The following is a 16,710-nucleotide window of genomic DNA, read 5'->3' as shown; positions in this document are numbered from 1 at the left end:
TAGAGGGACAAGCCCCTTGCAGGGTCCCAGCACAGGTACACTGGGTCTCACTTCTACCTCTCCCACCTCCTGGGAATCCATTTCCAGAGAATCAGGAGGGCCAGGGCAGGGCTCTCGAGTGTTTTCTGTGGCTTCTGGCTTCACTCATCCTGTTGGCACCAGAGCTGTGCCAGGACTGAGCAGAGCCACAGCTATGTGGGACGCAGCCCATCTAGCCCATGCTGGGCCCTCTGTTGGTGCCGAGCCCTCCTCCGTCCTCCCAGCAGGCCCCAGAGAAGCTAGGAGGCTTCCACACCCCATCTTGTTGTATCAGCATGGGCCTGGCCAGGCTGATGCCCTTTGCCCTCTGGCTGAGACATCAGTCTTCTGGGCATAAAGGCAGGGCTGAGAATGTGGGTATGTGGTAGAGGAAGCCCCTGGGTCTCTTGCAGGCCCCGAGGTCCCTGGGAGATGCTGCTTGATGCTTTCTCAGAGGACAGAGGCCAAGTACCAACTGACAATGCTGACAGATCATCCCATCCTGTCTCAGGGCCTGTTTTCCCCCATGTAAACCAGGGTGATGCTGTGGGCTCTGAAGTCCATGGGAATTTATAGACAGAAAGGCAGTTCTGGCAGGAATCCCTGGATTTTTGTGGGTGGCTAAGCATGGGGCTGGCATTGTGGGGCCTGGAGAGGGCACACCTTGCTGCTTCCCAGTCCTCAATGTCCCTTTGGGGCAGGGGAGGCTCTGGACCTCACAAGGCAGAGGGAGTGCCTGGCTCAAGTGGCAGAGCCCCCAGGTGCCAAAGGCCTCCTTCAGAGCCCGCTGGGGCACCTTCCCCAGTGACACCATGCATACCCCTTGCTAGTTATGCCCACCAGGAACTCAGGACCTGAGTCTAGCACACCACCAGCCCTGTTTTATTCAGACCTTTTCAGGAAAAGTTAGCAGGGCAGCACTGATAGGGAACCCAGTCCACATCTTCAGGGCCTCCTTATCATAGGCCTCTAAGTCTCAGATCTTTTTTTCCAGGAAAAAAGAAAACTCTGTTACAAAAACACCTCCTTGATAAACAACATGTAAACAGAAACAGCTGCTTCAAGGTCCAAAACTGTCTCATTGTGTCTTCAAGGGCTTGTCCACGGCAGGCAGCGGGGAGGGCTGGCAGGGGCCATATTCCTCCTCCTCTGGGGCACCCTGGGGGTAGACCACGAAACACAGCTCCTGGCCCCAGCGTGTCATTGACTCTGAGGACAGACAGACAGACAGATGGGCCTTGGTCTGACTCCAAGAGGCAGGGGGTCTCGGGAGGACTTCTCTTTCCGCCTGGTTTAGGGTCTTCTGTTTTTGTGCTTCTTCTGTGGGTGGGTCCCAGATGCTTGGGCCACAGCCTGGGGAGACTTTGGTGGTGGTTTGGGCCCTGTGTTGTCACCGCAGCTGCTGGGAGAGCCTGCTCTAGGGCAGTCCCCAAGGGTCCCCCCTCCGGGCCCCACCACCTCAGGGAGGCTGCCCTGGCTCACCTGTGAGTTTGTGCACACACTTTGGTTTGCTTCTCCAGAACACGCCCAGGAAGAAAACGGGCACCCCCGTGAGGATGATGATGACGCCCACCCCGCACACCGTGGGCTCTGAGAGGAAGCTGAAGACCAGCAGGAACGCCCAGAAGACCAAGTACGCCGTGGGGACGAGGAGGTTCACCTGCCGGGGAGAGAACGGGAGTGCCAAGGGCACAGGACTCCTGCTCGGCTCTCCTGCGCTGTGGCCCGGGGGAGCCCGAGGTGCCTTTCACCCTGTCATGGGAGCTGAGGCCTGAGGGCAGCAACCCAATGTGCCGGAAATTGGCCAAATTGTTGAAGATTTGTCAAGGTTTCAGTGGCTCAGCTCCACACAGCAACTGCATGTGGGCTTGCCACTTGCATTTGGCTGAAGGTCAGTTATTTTTTGGTTTCACGGTTTAGGCACTAAGCATTTCGCCAGCTGGAGAGGAGATGTCTGCAAATAGGAGAGGAGGACTTTTAGCTCAGTTTTTGTTTTTATGTGGACTCATGGAATCCTGCATGACCAGGAGCAAGTGTTGTAGCCTCATTTTCTCATTGTGAACTGGGAGGATTCAAAACGCCCACCTCATGACGATGGACTAGGTCAGTGCACATAAAGCCCTGCGCAGGGCCCAGCTTGAGGCAAAGGCTGGAATCCCCTTTCTTGTCATCCCCTCCCCCGGTGCCCAGATAGGTGAGAGGGCAGCTTTGACAGCTTCCAGCTCATGGGCCAGCCTGTCCTCCCAACAGCCTCACCTTGATGGGCCTGTGGAGCGCCGGCCGCTTGCAGCGCAGCACGAGCAGGCCCAGGATGGTGACGCCATAGCAGAGGTAGTTGATGAAGGACACGTAGTTGATGAGCGTGTACGTGTCTCCCACAAGCATGATGACCGCTGTGGCCCCACACTGGGAGAGGACCAGCTGAGGCTAGCCACCCACCTGCCTCCTGCCAACCCTGCGGGCTGCCCTGGGCCTGCCGGCTCGGCCAGGAGGGTGGTGAGTCCCTGCCCTCCCCACTCCCTCTGTGGGCTGCCCACCAGGCCCAGGACTACTCTCTACCCTTATTCACATTCCTTACCCACCCCACCAGCCTGGGTCCCCAACTTACGCAGACGAGGAGGGCAGGGATAGGGGTGCAGTGCCTGACATGGATCATGGCCAGCAGACTGGGCAGGTGCCCCTCTCGGGCTCCAGAGAAGCACAGTCTGTGGGTTGGGACAGAGATGGGTGGGGGCCATAAGCCCGGCCTTGGGCTTCCCTGCTGGCCTGATCCTAGACCTCAGCTCTAGACCTGATATCTCTCTTGGCCTCTGATCCCCTGCTCCAGGCCCCAGCAGCCCTGCTGGGCGGTTCTTCCCCAGATCTAGCCCACCTCCCCCTTGCTTTCTGTACCTGAGTTGGTTGCATCTGTTACTAAGGAGCTCATCATCCCAGATTCTGGTGGGCCCCAACTGGCTGGATCTCACTTCCTCTGGCCCCCCAGCACGGCTCGTGTGCACCAGGCCACCTGCCTTGTCTCACCTTGACCACCCTCTCCCAAGTCCAGTCACCTGGAGGAGGTGAACAGGTAGCCATTGATCCCTCCAAAAGTGGAAAGTGCCACAGAGACAGGCATGACCCAAGAAAAGTAGCCCAGCAGCTTCTCCCCGAAGGTCTGAGTGGGCAAGGAGAGAGGTGGTATATGAGGCAGGGTAGGGGCCTGGCAGGAGCCAGGGACCAGGTGGGACCCCCACTCACCACAGCCACTGCATTAGAGGCCAGCAGCTCCTGGGGGGACATGGCAGTGAAGTAGGCCACATTGGTGAAGGTGTACACGAAGGTCACCAGTGGGATGGAGATGAAGATGGCACGAGGTAGGTTCCTGGGGGCAGTGGTGGAGTGAGTGGGCATCAGCCCTTGGTGGGTGGGGGGATAGGGCCCAGAGGTGAGGAGAGAGGACCTGGGGAGCCTGAGCCTCCATCTCCTGTGTCTGCTGGGGGCCTTCGGGCAGGCAAGGAGCAGCACTATTGGCTGTTGCCCCTGCCTGCCTGGCAGTCCCTGTCTGGCACAGGCTGGAGGGAGATAGGCAGATGGAGGAGGGGCCATGTCGTGCCCTGAGGGATGGGTCTAATGTCTATGCATAAAGAGAAATTTGCATACAGCCAAAATCAGCCTTGAAAATCCCACAAGTGCCCTCAGAGCTAGTTGGTACAGCAAGGGTCCCCCAGGACTTGCTGTAGCCCCAGCCCCAGCTGCAACTGTTCACTGTCGGAATCCCTGGCTGAGCATCAGGTGGAGCCCTTGGCTTCATTTGTAGGGACCATGTTGTATGCACATGTATAATATTTGGCCAGATGTAGATAGCTGGATCCATTTACAGCAGGACAATGACACTCAGTGTTTCTGAGGCCCAGCAAGGGGCTGTGACCCATCCACAGCCATACAGAACAGGCCGGCTGGAACACAAGCATCCCAGCTGTCTTTCCGGAGTCATTCATGTGTGGCAGCAGCGTGGTCAGGCAGGTGGCAGCAGGTCTGTGCAAGGAGGCTGCCTCTCCCACTGTCCAGCCCACACCTTCCCAAGATCTGGCTGGGCGACTCACTTTCGAGGGTCAACCAGCTCCTCGGTGACATAGTTGAGGAAGTTCCAGCCACTGAAGGCAAAGGAGCCCTGGAGGAAGGCCAGGGCCAGGTGACCCACGGAGGGTGACATCCAGAAGTCAAAGGCATTGCTGGGCATCAACTCTTCAAAGTGCCCTGGGGGTCCAGAGGTCAAGGGTCAGGTTGTCTTCCGAGCCCTGTGCACAGCCCCACCCTGTACCTACCTTGGAAGATCTGGACAAAGCCCACACCAATGATGAGCGACAGAGCCAGCAGCTTCCCGCCGGTGAAGATGTCCTGGATTCGAGTGGCCCAGCGAACACTGGAGCTGTTTACCCACGTCAGGAGCACTGGGGAGGGAAGGTGGGCATGTGGGTGGGCACCTGACCTGAGCGTCCCATGGTGGGCCACAGGCGAGTTTGGCCCAGGCTCGGCAGCTGGATTGCAAGAAGCCCAACCCCTGAGGGGGCCTCACAGGGGCTGGCAGCTGGGAAGGATCCCTCTAGCCCTCCCACACTGAGCAGGGGCAGGGTGGGCCCCAGCAGCCTGCTGCTCTGGGCACTCACTCAGGCAGGCCATGGAGAGTGCACGGGAGGCAGCGGCAGGGGGGATGCAGTTGGGGAACACGGGCTGTAGCACGTAGTTGGAGAAGGTCATGGAGATGACAGCCAGGCTGGTGGGGTACATGATGAGGACGGCACTCCAGAGCAGCAGGAAACTGGAATGAGTAAGGGCCCGAGTGGCATGCACCCTGGCATCTTGCTGGTCAAGCTGGCCTAGGTGTGTAGAGCAGGGCCGCACCTGGGCCCTGGCACCCCAGGGCTGGTGTGGGCATCAGATGCCAGCTTTAGTCCAGGCAGCCAGGGTGGACTCTGTCAAGGTTTCTGCCCTATTATGGACCATTTCAGCACTGGTAAACAGCTACAGGCTGCCCTTGGGTAGGTGTCGAGAAGGACTCAGGAACCAACCACCTGTCTAATGGCTACCTAGCCCCGGGTCACATGCTGTTTCCTGAGCTGGGGTGAGCTGTCCTGGACCTTTAGTCAGGGCTCCAGCCACAGCTCTCTGCAGAGTCCTGTGGGTGCAGATGGCTGACTCTGAGCTGTGATCTCCAAGGGTCCAGACCTTCTAAAGAGCCCTGACTGAGGGTGGGGAATGACTTATGTCCCTTGCATCTGCAGGGTGCCTATGTGAGTGGGGGCTCTGCCTGACTCTAGGAGAGGTCCTGTCTGTGGGGGTCATCCTAGCTCTCTCTCTAGCCCTTGTTGGTGGGGATTGTCTCGTTGAGGGACACCAGGGACCTCTGGGGCACTGACCTTGGTGTCTTCCTCTTGGTCTTCACCTTTGCTTTGTAGCCCTGCTTCCTACCTCTTGCTTTGCACCCCACAACCCTGTGGCTTCTGGGACACTCTAGCTCCACGGCCCTCCTCCCCTGCTTGGGGCTCCCTTCTACTCCCCTCACCACCATTTTGGGGGCTCCTGGGGTAGGGTCCTGGAGCCTCTTCACCCTCCCACCTCCTTGAGTATTCTCTCCAGCTGCATAGCATGGAGACCCCTTTGAGGACCCTCTCCCAAGAGGATAAAACCCATGGACACCCCACAGGGGTGCCCATGCCCTGACAGGCCCTACCACAGCTACCTCATTGAGGGCCTCAGAGATCTTCCTCAGAACCAGACTTTGTGTAATTCAACCTAGACTTTTCTTCTGAGCTCTAGACCCTCCACCCAAGACCTGACTGAGCATCTCCCCAGATGTGCTACAGACCCCACCAGCATGGCAAGCCTCACCCCAAAATATCCCCCTCTCCATCCCAGGAACTGCCATTGATGGAGACTCTCCAAGAGGAAAGCAGTGTCAACCCACTGCACCCACTCCTCCCTAACACTGGCTGCTGTGGCCTCTGACTTCAGCTCCTAGAAGATTCTGGAATCTCCCTGTACCTTTGTTTAGGCCCTCAGTATGGCTCAACTGCTGATTGCAATAGCTTTGGGGACTGCAATTCTCCATCCCCAGGCTGCCCCCTCCCCTCCAAGCCCTGGCATCTACCATGGATCTGACCTCACCCGTGGCCACGGCAGACTGACAGAGCTCAGCTGGGGCACCGCCCTCTGTATGTGCTCCGCCTCCTCACTGGTCAGCTGAGAAAACCCCACCCTTCCTTCAAGCCTTGGCACAAACGTGTTTCTCCCTGGGAGCCTTCCCTAGGTGGTGGGCACCCTGTTCTCTTGGTTCTCTTGGCTGTTGAACCATTGCCTCTCACCCACACCCTCAAAGCAAGGATCCTCTAGGTGTTAGTCAAGTTTGGGGGGCTGTTTCCCTTCTGCACTGTGAGCACCTTGAGGGTAAGGACTGTTTTCTTTTTTAATTACTTTATCGCCTTTTTATCACTGCATCCTTGGACCTCAGCGCACAGTGCTCAGCTCATGTTCACTGGTGAATAAAGGAGCATCAGGGAGCTATTTACAGGGGAACTTGCAGGGCATTGATGGGAATATCTTGTCTTCTACTCCCACACATAAGTTTAATAAAATCTAGAGAATTCAGATTGTAAGGGCCTCCCTACCCATAAGCACCCAGGTAGAGTGGGGCTTAAAGGGAGCTCTATTTAAAAGGAAACAGAGAGGTCAAAGGGCCAGCCAGAGTGTCTGGCTGGAGTGTGGTGGGCACTGGCCTTGGAAGGCTGCCCAAAACCCCCACCCACTTCCCTCCGTCCAGCCCATGACCTTCCTGTGATGTGAGAAGCAGAAGAGGAAACAGGTCCAGAGCCCACCTGGCCATCCATCCCAGAGACATGTGCCCCCGCTCCGCTGCTGGTGCCCCACACTCACCCAGCCAGGCCCCCAAAGATCTCGGTGACATAGGTGTAGTCTCCGCCGGATTTGGGGATGGCGACTCCCAGCTCCGCGTAGCAGAGGGAGCCCAGGGCAGTGACGCCCCCACCCAAGACCCAGACGAAGAGGGCCAGACCCACTGAGCCTGAGTGCTCCAGGACCCCCTTGGGGGAGATAAAGATGCCCGAGCCGATGATGTTCCCTGCAAGGGAGAGATGGGCAGGCATCAGGTCTGGGGCCCCCTAAGCAGCCCAGCCTTCTCTGTGGGGCTCTGGATGCTGCAGTGGGGAAGGGAAGGGGCTGCCTCCTGGAGGGGGAGGCAGGAGGTAGCCTGGAGGCCTGGGGATGCCACAGGCCCCTCAGACCCTGTGAGTCTCAGTCTGAGCTCATCCTCTCCCCTTCCTCAGTCCTTGGTATGGGAGCAGCACCTTGTCACCTTGTCCATCCAGCCCGGCTCCCCTGCTGGAGATGGGTCTTGTTCTGAGTTCCTCGGCCCCCCACTTACTCCAGAACTGGCCACCTAAAGCAGGACCTTAACCCTGACACTCTCCTGCCACTTGTCTATTGGCCAAAGTCCAAATGGGGTGGCACCTCCTCCAAGAAGCCCTCCTTGACTGTGCCAATTTGGGCTCTTCCTCCTACTCCACAGTCCTGTGGTTCCCCAGACCCTGTCCCATACTTTATTTCTTTATCTTCTGTCCCCCCTTTTCCTATCAGGGAGCCCTTCCACCTGCTTCCTGGGCTCCTTTCTGACCTTGGACCCAGACTGGAGAGACAGACTCTGAAGAGACGTTGTTTCCTGGCACTGTTAAAATGTCTCAGGCCTTGGGCAAGGGCTGGTGGGATGATGGGGAGGAACCGGTGCATTTGCAGGGCAGGGGTTGGTCAGCAGCTTTCATGGAGGGAATGGGGTGAATGACAGCAGGTCAGTAGAGACTCTGAGTGCAGCCTGGGGTTTGGGCCTAGACTGCCTCTCTCCTGGGGACAACCTGCTGTTTGCAAACAGGGGTCACTGCTCTAATCTCAGGACCACAGTAGGAAACCCTGCTGGAGCTCAGGAGGCCTGGGGACCTCTCCCCACTCAGGTCACCCCTGGAGTCCTGTCTGTACAAAGAGATTATTGTGAGGATTCCATGAGACACCATATGGGGAACCCTCAGCTCATCACAGCTCTATCTGGAAGTACTGGGCATCTTCGTTTGCATGATTCTGTGTGCACTTTCACCTGCTTTCGCTCTCCTTGGTCCCCCAGCACCCAGTAGGTGCTCAGTACACCTCTGTTGAGTAGACTCATGAGTGAGTGAAAGGCCTGGTGCCCAAAGTAGCATTGATGCCCTGACGTGAAGGACTGACTTCCTGATCCATGAAATGGGCGTGGCAGTTCGTGCTTGTCCTGGAAAGGGACTGTGAGGAGCAGAAGGGTGGCCAGCTTCCAAGGCTAGTGTGTGAGTGGCATCTGCCATGGTTGTGGAAGGCCTGCCTTGCCCCTGGGGCTGACCCTGAGTCTCAGAAGGATGGCCTGGGGGCCGGTGCTCCGCTGACTCACCATGTCTGGGAGAGGGATAACGGGAAATGCTCATAGGGCCAAACTGCAGTCTGCAGAGCAAGTTCTCAGCGTGAGCAAGCCTCTGATGCCCACTTAGTCCTGAGCTCCTTGGCAATTGGGGCAAAGAGGGTATTACTCTGGGTCACCTGGATCTCATCATCTGTGCAAATGAATTAGGTCTCATCACTGGTGATTTGCATGAAGACCTGCCCAAGAGGAAATAATCCCAGAACCCATATGAATAAAAGGGCCACATTGCTGGGACCTGGGGCTCAGCCCCTCGACAAGATTACCCTACCTGCCAGGACCCTGTGGTGAGTGCCCGTCCATCAGGGCAGAGCCTGCTTGCTCCACCTGCCAGGCCTGCTAGTGGGTCTGGATGAGGACACAGCTGTGGCCACCAATCTGCATGCATTCCTTGTCCCTGGTGTTACCCCCCACCCCCACCCCTGGCCGACACAGATTTCCAGTCTGGACGGCACGATGACCTGCTTGGTTTTCCAGTCACATCCCAGGAGCCCTAAATACATCCAGATAAGGATGAAAGAATTCCTGTCGCCCAGCCCCCAGATGTAAGCTGTGCCCTCAGCCTGCTTCCAGGGCTGAGGGGCTGCCTCCCTTATCTAGCATGGGGTTCCGGGGCCTGGGTGGGCTGTCAGGTTTCTAAACGGCCTTTGAGTTCACTCTGTCCGGCAGCAGAGTCTCTGTTCTCAAGACCTGGTCGAGGGGGATTTGCCAAAGTAGTGAGGTTGGAAGCCAGTGGGGGCTGGGTGGCTTGGGAAGGAGCCCCAGGCCGCCTACCCTGAGGGGACCCCACCACTTTCCACAGTTCTGCCTGGCAGTGCCTCATGGCTGTAACCCTCAGGGAGCCACACCTGGCATCTCACCCTCCAAGACTGGGATCATAAAATGACACATCACTAGCCTGTGCCAGTAACTGGCTCTGATGCTGGTATCTGGGGAATGGGCTGGGGGATCACTATTGTTTTGGACATCAGGCCTCAGTCTGCAGTGCAGGACTCCTCTCTGTGTGGCTCAAAGGAACACACATGGCAGCTGATGTCTCTCCAGGCCTTGGGGGCCTCCTGCTTTGAGTCTGGACAGCCTCCACCATCTGCCCCAAGTGTGTGCTGGAAGGTGGCAGAAAATCCCATTGAGGTGCAGTGGCTTCTCTCAGCACCACATGAGTTGGGCGGGACTCTGCAAGGAGCTACTGGGAACTGTGGGCCTGGTGAGCAGCAGAGGGCAAGGAGGAGGAGGTGGGGTGCTGAGGACAGGGGCGGGGCCTTCAGCACTTGAGTGATTACAGGTGTGGACAAGGGTCCATGGAGCTGTAAGGGGGGCTGCAGGGATGCCTGCCCACCCCTCTGGTGGTGGTGGGCTCAGGGCTCATCTCCAGGCCTCAAATGTAATCAACTCTGCCTGATTTGGGGAACAGAAGTGGATAAGCCAGTCCTTGGGGATCCTGCCTGCAGGAAGAGGAGGGGCAGGAACCAGGGACTGTTGGATGGGCTAGGGGGTACTGCTAAGCACCTAGCCAGATATCTGACCACTTGCAGGCCAGAGAAATGTGGGTTCCAAGGCCCCCACCTTCCCATCCACCCAATGGAATGGCTGCTCTGCGGTCCCTGCAGGCCCGCGGTGGGGCCAGAGCTCCAGGGCAGGTAGGCGAGGATGTAAATCCCCTCCCCAGGCTGGCCCCCTCCATTCTCCTCCCACCCTCTCCCCTCAGCCTGCGCTGGGTGGTTTTTCTCACATTAAGATGTTTGGCCTGATGGGGCTTACCCGGCTCCACGGAGGAACGAAGAAAGGGCCATTGTTCCCCCAGCTGCTGCGGTGCGTTCTGACCTATTTCTGGGAGGCAGTAGCTGAGGATGGAGGTCTCAGGGGTGGACTGTGGAGGTTGTATCAGTGGCAGGAGACAGCTGCCCTTGGTGTGTGTGAGGGGAATGTACAGAGTCTGATCTGGGGAGGGTGCAGGGACCTACCGTCAGGCCAGGCCCCTGGCACCGCCCTCATCCCTAGAAACACTTTCAGAAGTTGGCTGCATGACCTCAGGCCAGTGCTGCCCTTCCAAGCCTCAGTGTCCTCTTATGTCAGGTAGGGCCACTGGGCTAGGGGGCAGCAGAGGCATATCTGCGCGGGGTCCAGGGAAACAAGTCTGCTCAGGGACCCCTGTTCCTCTCTATGGCATGTCTCTTTCCAGCTCACAGGCCTCCTAGAAGCACCACCACCCCCAGGAAGCCCTCTTAGACCTCCCACCTTGGTCTTTACAACGTGGACCCTGCCCTACTCCCATAGTACTTGGGGGATAGCCAGGCAGTGAGTCCTTTCTTTGCCAACCTGGATAGATCCTACATTCCCAGAGGGCAGGGTCTATGCCCTTACCTGCTGAGATGTGAGGCCTGAACCCTCCCAAAGGATTGGGAGCCCACATGGCCTCGGTCATCTTTCATGTGCCTTGCCTAAGCCCTGCCTCTTTCAGCCAGCGTGGCCGTGACAGGGCCTCCTCCTGTCACCCTGGCCTTCTGGCATGATTGACAGCAGCTTTGGGCCTCCTGGGCCTGATCAGGGGCTGGCCATGGGCCAGGCCTCCTTCCCTTGCTCCGGGCAGTGAGTCCCAGCACCTCCCCATTAGGATATGACCCATGAGGCCTTTGAGAAGGATTTTCAAATACCCATTGGTAGGTCTGAGGGCCTCTGAGACCAAGGGGGCACCTACTAGTTTAGAACCCCCATATCTGGGTTCGAATCCCAGATCCTTCATGATAGGGGGTTGTGGACAAGGTACTTTACCTCTCTGAGCCTTCTTTTCTGTAAAATGGGGAGATGAGGCAGTGCTGTGGGCACGCTCCCACCTTACCTGGCACGTCGGAAGTGCTTGTGGATGTCACTGTTGTCATCCACCTTGGAGACACCCCAGGACACCCTAGCCTTTGGAGACCCATCCCCAATAGGACCTAACATCCTGGGGTCAGCAGATACAGCCCTGCTCTGTGGGCCCTGCTGTTGTTCTGGGTGAAGCTGTGGCTCCAAGCACATGAGTCCTTATGGTGAACATGTGTCGGGCACCCCTCCAGGAAGACAGCAGTGTCCACTGAGGTCTTGGCAGAACTGCAGGGCGGTGATGAGGATGTTTCCCGGACATGCTTGGAATAGTCAACTGGCCAGCATGCACCTCCGGCCTAACGCACTTTCCTCTCAAGAGAGGGATGAGCAGAAGCGTGGGGGCACTCTCTGCCTGGCTCCCTCTGCTCAGCCCAGCCTCACCGAGCAAGCCTTGCCTGTTCCCTGTGTCCAGGCTGAGGTCTGTCAAGGTCACCAATGAGCTCCACGCTGCTGGGCTCCGCAATTGGGCCCCAGGCCGCATCTCACTTGCCTCATCAGCAGCATCGGCAGTTGGTCCCTTTCCTCCTCACTCGGCCTCCTGGCCCTCCTCCCACCTCGCTGGCTGCTCCTCCTGGACTCCTCTGCTGGTCCCTTCTTCTCGCCTGACTTCTGGATGTTCGGTGCTTGGGGCTCAGTCCTGGGCCCTCTGCCCTTTTCTTTCCACACTCACTCCCATGGAGACCTCATATAATCTGTATCCTTTCTTTTCCCTCCCCTCCCCTTCCCTTCCCTTATCCTGTGCCTCTTCTGCTCAATGCCCTGTTAGGACTCCCATTCCACCAAGGGACAAAGGCAAAGTCCTTACTGTGGCCCTCAAGGCAGACCCAAGCTGGATGCCATCCCACTCCTGACTCACCTCCTACCTCCAATCCTCTGCCCTGTCTTAATTTTCTCACCTTAGCACTTATCAACACCCTGTCGGCTGAACATGCAGCTTGTCTATCTTGTTTGCTCTTTGACTGCCATGCCGCACGGTCAGCTCCAGGAGGACAGGGCATTCCCTGCTGTATCCCCAGCACTGTTCTCTACCTAAATATCGAATAGATGAATGAGTGTGTCCAGGGCCAGCACTTGGAGCTGCCTTGCTCCCCTACAGCGTCCCAGAGCATGCCAAAGACATCTGAACCCGGGCTGGTTGCAGCCGCAGGTCCCTGCTGTACGTTGGAGCTGTGGTGAGGCACAGGCAAGCTCCTGTGTGGTTCCTCAGGGTTCTGGTGAAGAGGGGCTGGAGTTCTGGAGAGGGCCATCCTCTGAGCAGCCCAGCCGCCTCCAGCCCTGGAGACATAGAGGGACTTGGCTATGGCTTCAAGATGTGATTCATAAACCCTTAAGGAGATAGGGTTCAAGAAGTAGACCCCTGAGTCCCTGAACATACTTGAGCCCAACCCACAAACACTTGCATGGGCAGGACACTTGAGTCAGAGAGAGTGGAGGACAGGACGGCATAGTCAGCAGCCAAGGGTGGTTCACACTCTTCTAGACCTGGGTGCATCCCTTCCTTGGGTGTGGATCGGGAGCGGGAGCTGGCCAAGGTCCTTGAGTCCAGACAAGAGACTCCACTCCTGGGTGGGGAGTCAGGGGAGACTGTTCAGTCCATCTGTTTGTTCATCCTTCCATAGTAAATGGGGGAGCTCAGTAAACTGTGGTTGAATGAGCTCTCAGTTCAATCCCCAACCTTTTGCCATGAAGGGCTCCATATCTGGCCCCAATTTTGCTCAGCACCAGAGCAATATGAATATGAATAAGGACACTGGATTGGGAGATGAGTCTAAATCTGGTCCTAAATCCCAAGTCTAACATTTGCAGCAGTGTCACTTAACTTCCACTCTCCATGTCTACATCTGTAAAATGGGTATAAAAATTCCCATCTTGCAAGATGAGCATGAAAATTGAATGAGATAAAGGGGAAACCTGTTCTCGTAAAGTAAGAAGAGCTGTTTGTCTGAGTAGATATTGGATGTGGCAATGATTTGCACAGTGCCTGCCCCACATGGCTCTCGTTCCTCCAGGCTGTCCAGTTCCCCTCCAATTGTGCCTGCTGTGGCCAGCAGGTGCTGTTCTACACACATTTTGGTGGAGCCTTATTCCAGTCCAAAGCCCTTCCATATTGTTCTATTCCTGAAAGCCTCACGCAGCCTGGACAAGACAGGAGGCACAAGGAGAGACAGTGATGGGGTCTGGGAAGGTCTGTTTGGAACTTTTGGAGATAGTAAGTTCAGTAGCTGGTAACAAACAAGAGTGATTATGGAGAAGGATATAAAGTTCTCAAGACTTTCAAAGTTAAAATATGACACTTTGCAGACTTTGACCAGGCTTCCCAGGGCAGGAAGATGGGGTAAGATGTGGGAGGTGGACCCCCCAGTTCAGTGAATGGGAAGATGGTAAGGGCCCTTAGGGCACCTTGTAGGGACGGTGGAGCTGACCCTGACTCAGCCCACATCTGTTGCTTCCTCAGGTCCTGTCACCTTCTGTTCTAGGTCAGTTCCCCCTTTGCCTGTCCCCTGCCTAGCCCAGTCTCCTGATGCTGTAACCCAGTGGAGCTCCCCAAGTAGGGCTGTTGGACCACAGCTGAGTGTCCTGGGCTAGGGTCAGGCCATCTGTGCCCTGTTCCTGAGTCCACCAGCCTTGGCCAAGTCACCCCTCACCCCAGCTCAGCCTTCAGGGTCTGGGGGCTAAGGGGGCAGTGGACCCAGAGCGGCAAGAATGGACTGAAGAGTTAGGGGCTGTAAGGGCCGAGCATGGCTGCACCAGCAAATTCTTAGAGTGTCTGGCCTGGAGACGGAGCCTGCTCTACTCCCATCACCACCACCAGGGTTTTGAGGAAGGAGGAGCCAACAGCCTCTACCTGACCTGAGGGGTTGGCTGTGGGAGGAGGCAGAGTAGGAATGCAGCTCAAGGATGTTGGGCTTGGCTGAGGCAGTGCAGAAAGAGCTGTGTCTCTCCCTGAACCTTCCTGGCACTGCAACTGGCTCCAGACATGATCAGCCTCGACCCATGGCTCATCCATCATGTGTGGGCTTCCCCTTCCTGGTGGTGCATCTCCTGGAGAGGATGTAGGCCAAGACGCAGCTCTAACCAGTACTCTGGCCAAATCCCTGGAACCAGCTCTTCGTCCTAGCACAGAGTCAGGCAGGGCCCTCTGGGGCCAAGGCGGTCTCAGGGTCAGATCAGGACCCACTCCTGGAAGATACCATTCAAGGGGCAAGCTGGTGGGACAGCGGAGCTACTTGCATAGGGGCTGGGTTGAAAGCAGGGCATGGCCAAGGGTCAGACCCCATCCCCAGCCCAGGAGGGTGAAGACCTCCATCTGCCCTCTTGTGCCCCTAACTTTCTCCATCTCCAGGGTCTGAAAATGAGTGAGCAGTCGATGTATAAACAGCTCCCATTGGCTGGCGAGGGAAAGACAGGCAGGTAGTAGAGTGAGAGTAGTCAAGACCCCTGTCATTCATCCCTCCAGCCCATATATCCTGGGACACAGGGGGGTGGAACAGACCACTTCCAGGTCTCTGAGACACCTAGTGTGGACACAGGAATAGGTCTGGGTTAGCCTGTGTCTCAGGAGTCTGTGTGAAATGACTTGGGACAGAAGAGGAAAATCCCACCACTGTTCTCATGACCCCTTAGCACTCTGCCTACCCAGAAGACCCTATATGGGGGCAAGACGCATGGACCCATTCTTGGAAGGGGTGCTAGGGCTAGAAAGCCAGAGTAGGTTAGTGTCTGTTGGGATCCAGCCCAGGGAGCAGTTGGGTTTTCTGCAGGCCTGGTCTGACCACCCCATCGCGGGCCTTCTCTAGTCTCTGGCTACTCTGCCTCCTCTCCCTGGCTCCTGCCACCAAACTTTGTGTTAATTACATACATATTTAATATACATATGTAATAATAATGTATGTAATATACGTATGTAATAATAATACATTAATTACATAATAGAACCTATTTCCCTTCTGGACTATAGCTCTGCCTCATCAGTCTACCCACAGTCCTCCTAATTTCGAAGAATAAATCGCCCATACTGCTCGGCACCCGCATCCTGCACACTATAGGGTCTCAGCTTGAGCCACAGCCCAGAACTTGGGGACCTTAGCCAGGGTCAACCTGCTCAGCCCCCCACACTTCCAAGGCTCCTGCACTCAAAGGAGGACCATAGTCATCTCCATTTCATGGATGAGAAAACTGAGGGTAATTGCCTTGCTGAAACCCCACACAGTAAAGGACAGTAAGGAAGATTCCAGCGGTAGATGGGACCCACACCTCCCAGATGCAATTCCGTGCACCTGGGGAGGTGGAAACAAGAAGCCCTGCGGCTGCTGTGTGAGGAGACACCACAGGTGCTCCAGGCGTCCCCTCGTCCAGGTTCCCACCGTCGCAGACCAGTAGGAGCGCCGAGGGAGGGGAGCCAGTTGTTCCGTGGGTCTGTGCGCCCAAGCCTTCTGCTCTGCCGCCCCAGGCACCCACCCGCCTCGGGCACCGCTCACCGATGATGATGGTGCAGGCGCTCACCAGTCCGATCTCCTTCTTGAGCGCCACCCGCTCCGAGGCGCCGGGGCCGGGATCCAGGCAGGGAGAGGGCGAGGGCGCAGGGCAGGGGTTCTCGCGCCCGCTCGGAGGCTGCGTGTGGCCGGCCATATCGCTGTCCAGCCGCGTCCCAGCTCCCTGCACTGCCCAGTCTGTCTGACTGGCAGCCAGTCCGTCGGTCCGTCGGTCTGCCAGTGCGCGCGCCGCGCTCGCAGCCCGGACAGCGCCTACGGGCGGGCGCATGCGCTGGCGCGGGGCCCTCGGCCAGGGAGGGGTGGAACGAGCGCCGGCAGGCAGCCCCCTCCCCCACCTTCTTTAAAGGGAGCCCCCCGCCCCCAGTCCTGTCCTGGGATAGAGGGGAGGACTTGGGGCAGACCTGGGAAGAACTTCCTAGTTGAGCGAAGGAGGGAGCCCTCCCGCTGCCTGGGTCACATCCGTTCTTGGGGTGGGGGGCAGAACTCGGCAAGACTGTCCCTGCCCTCAGGGAGACTGAGGAAGCAGGCAAAATAGTAACTGTCAGTGTACTGGGACTCGCTGTGTGCCAGCGCTTCCACACCTTAACTCCGGGCACGCCCCCCAAGTGCGTGTGTGCGGGGAGGCGGGTGGAGTTGGGTGCATTATACAGGTGGAAGTTGAGGCCCAGAGATACAAAAAGAAGAGCGCAGAGCAAGTGGCAGCGCGGAGACGCAAACCCTTTCTGACGCTTCCAAACGGTGAGGGCGGGATGTGAGGTACAGCTCTGGGGGGGTTAGGGGCTGCGTGCAGGACTGCATCCCGGTTGGAGTCAGAGCTCAGCGGACCAAAGCTCGGGTGTTTGAGGGAGGTCC

At 57.3% G+C, this 16,710-nt stretch overlaps 1 protein-coding gene across 4 annotated transcripts; it reads right to left on the bottom strand.

The window, feature by feature from the left end:
• Positions 1-5: 5 nt before the first annotated feature.
• On the bottom strand, positions 6-16,161 carry SLC7A10 (solute carrier family 7 member 10). 4 transcript variants are annotated; one of them, XM_017641228.3, is made up of 11 exons: positions 15,844-16,157; positions 6,928-7,132; positions 4,665-4,816; positions 4,323-4,448; positions 4,101-4,254; positions 3,256-3,379; positions 3,069-3,172; positions 2,627-2,723; positions 2,275-2,424; positions 1,501-1,678; positions 977-1,227 (listed from the first exon to the last, which is right to left on the bottom strand). In XM_017641228.3, the coding sequence occupies exons 1-11, from the start codon at positions 16,124-16,126 to the stop codon at positions 1,097-1,099; spliced, it is 1,704 nt and encodes a 567-aa protein (XP_017496717.2). In that variant the 5' UTR covers positions 16,127-16,157; the 3' UTR covers positions 977-1,096. The 4 variants fall into 4 exon arrangements, with proteins under 4 accessions (XP_017496716.3, XP_017496714.3, XP_017496717.2 ...); XM_017641227.3 differs by lacking the exon at positions 3,069-3,172 and having other exon boundaries at positions 6-1,227; positions 15,844-16,160; XM_017641226.3 differs by lacking the exon at positions 2,275-2,424 and having other exon boundaries at positions 15,844-16,158.
• Positions 16,162-16,710: the final 549 nt, after the last annotated feature.

This window comes from Manis javanica, chromosome 17 (genome assembly GCF_040802235.1).
Source record: "Manis javanica isolate MJ-LG chromosome 17, MJ_LKY, whole genome shotgun sequence".
NCBI classification, from domain to species: Eukaryota; Metazoa; Chordata; class Mammalia; order Pholidota; family Manidae; genus Manis; species Manis javanica.
Note: the sequence above shows the minus strand (reverse complement) of the source record. Positions and strands in the feature narration are given on the sequence as shown.

Excerpts from the sequence above, each read along its gene's own strand:
- SLC7A10 (XM_017641227.3), bottom strand. The coding sequence starts at position 16,126 with ATGCGCCCGCCCGTAGGCGCTGTCCGGGCTGCGAGCGCGGCGCGCGCA. Across the intron at positions 4,449-4,664 it reads ACTCTCCATGGCCTGCCTGA|TGCTCCTGACGTGGGTAAAC; the intron begins GTGAGTGCCCAG and ends TTCCCTCCCCAG. Across the intron at positions 1,228-1,500 it reads GTGTGTGCACAAACTCACAG|AGTCAATGACACGCTGGGGC; the intron begins GTGAGCCAGGGC and ends GTCTGTCCTCAG.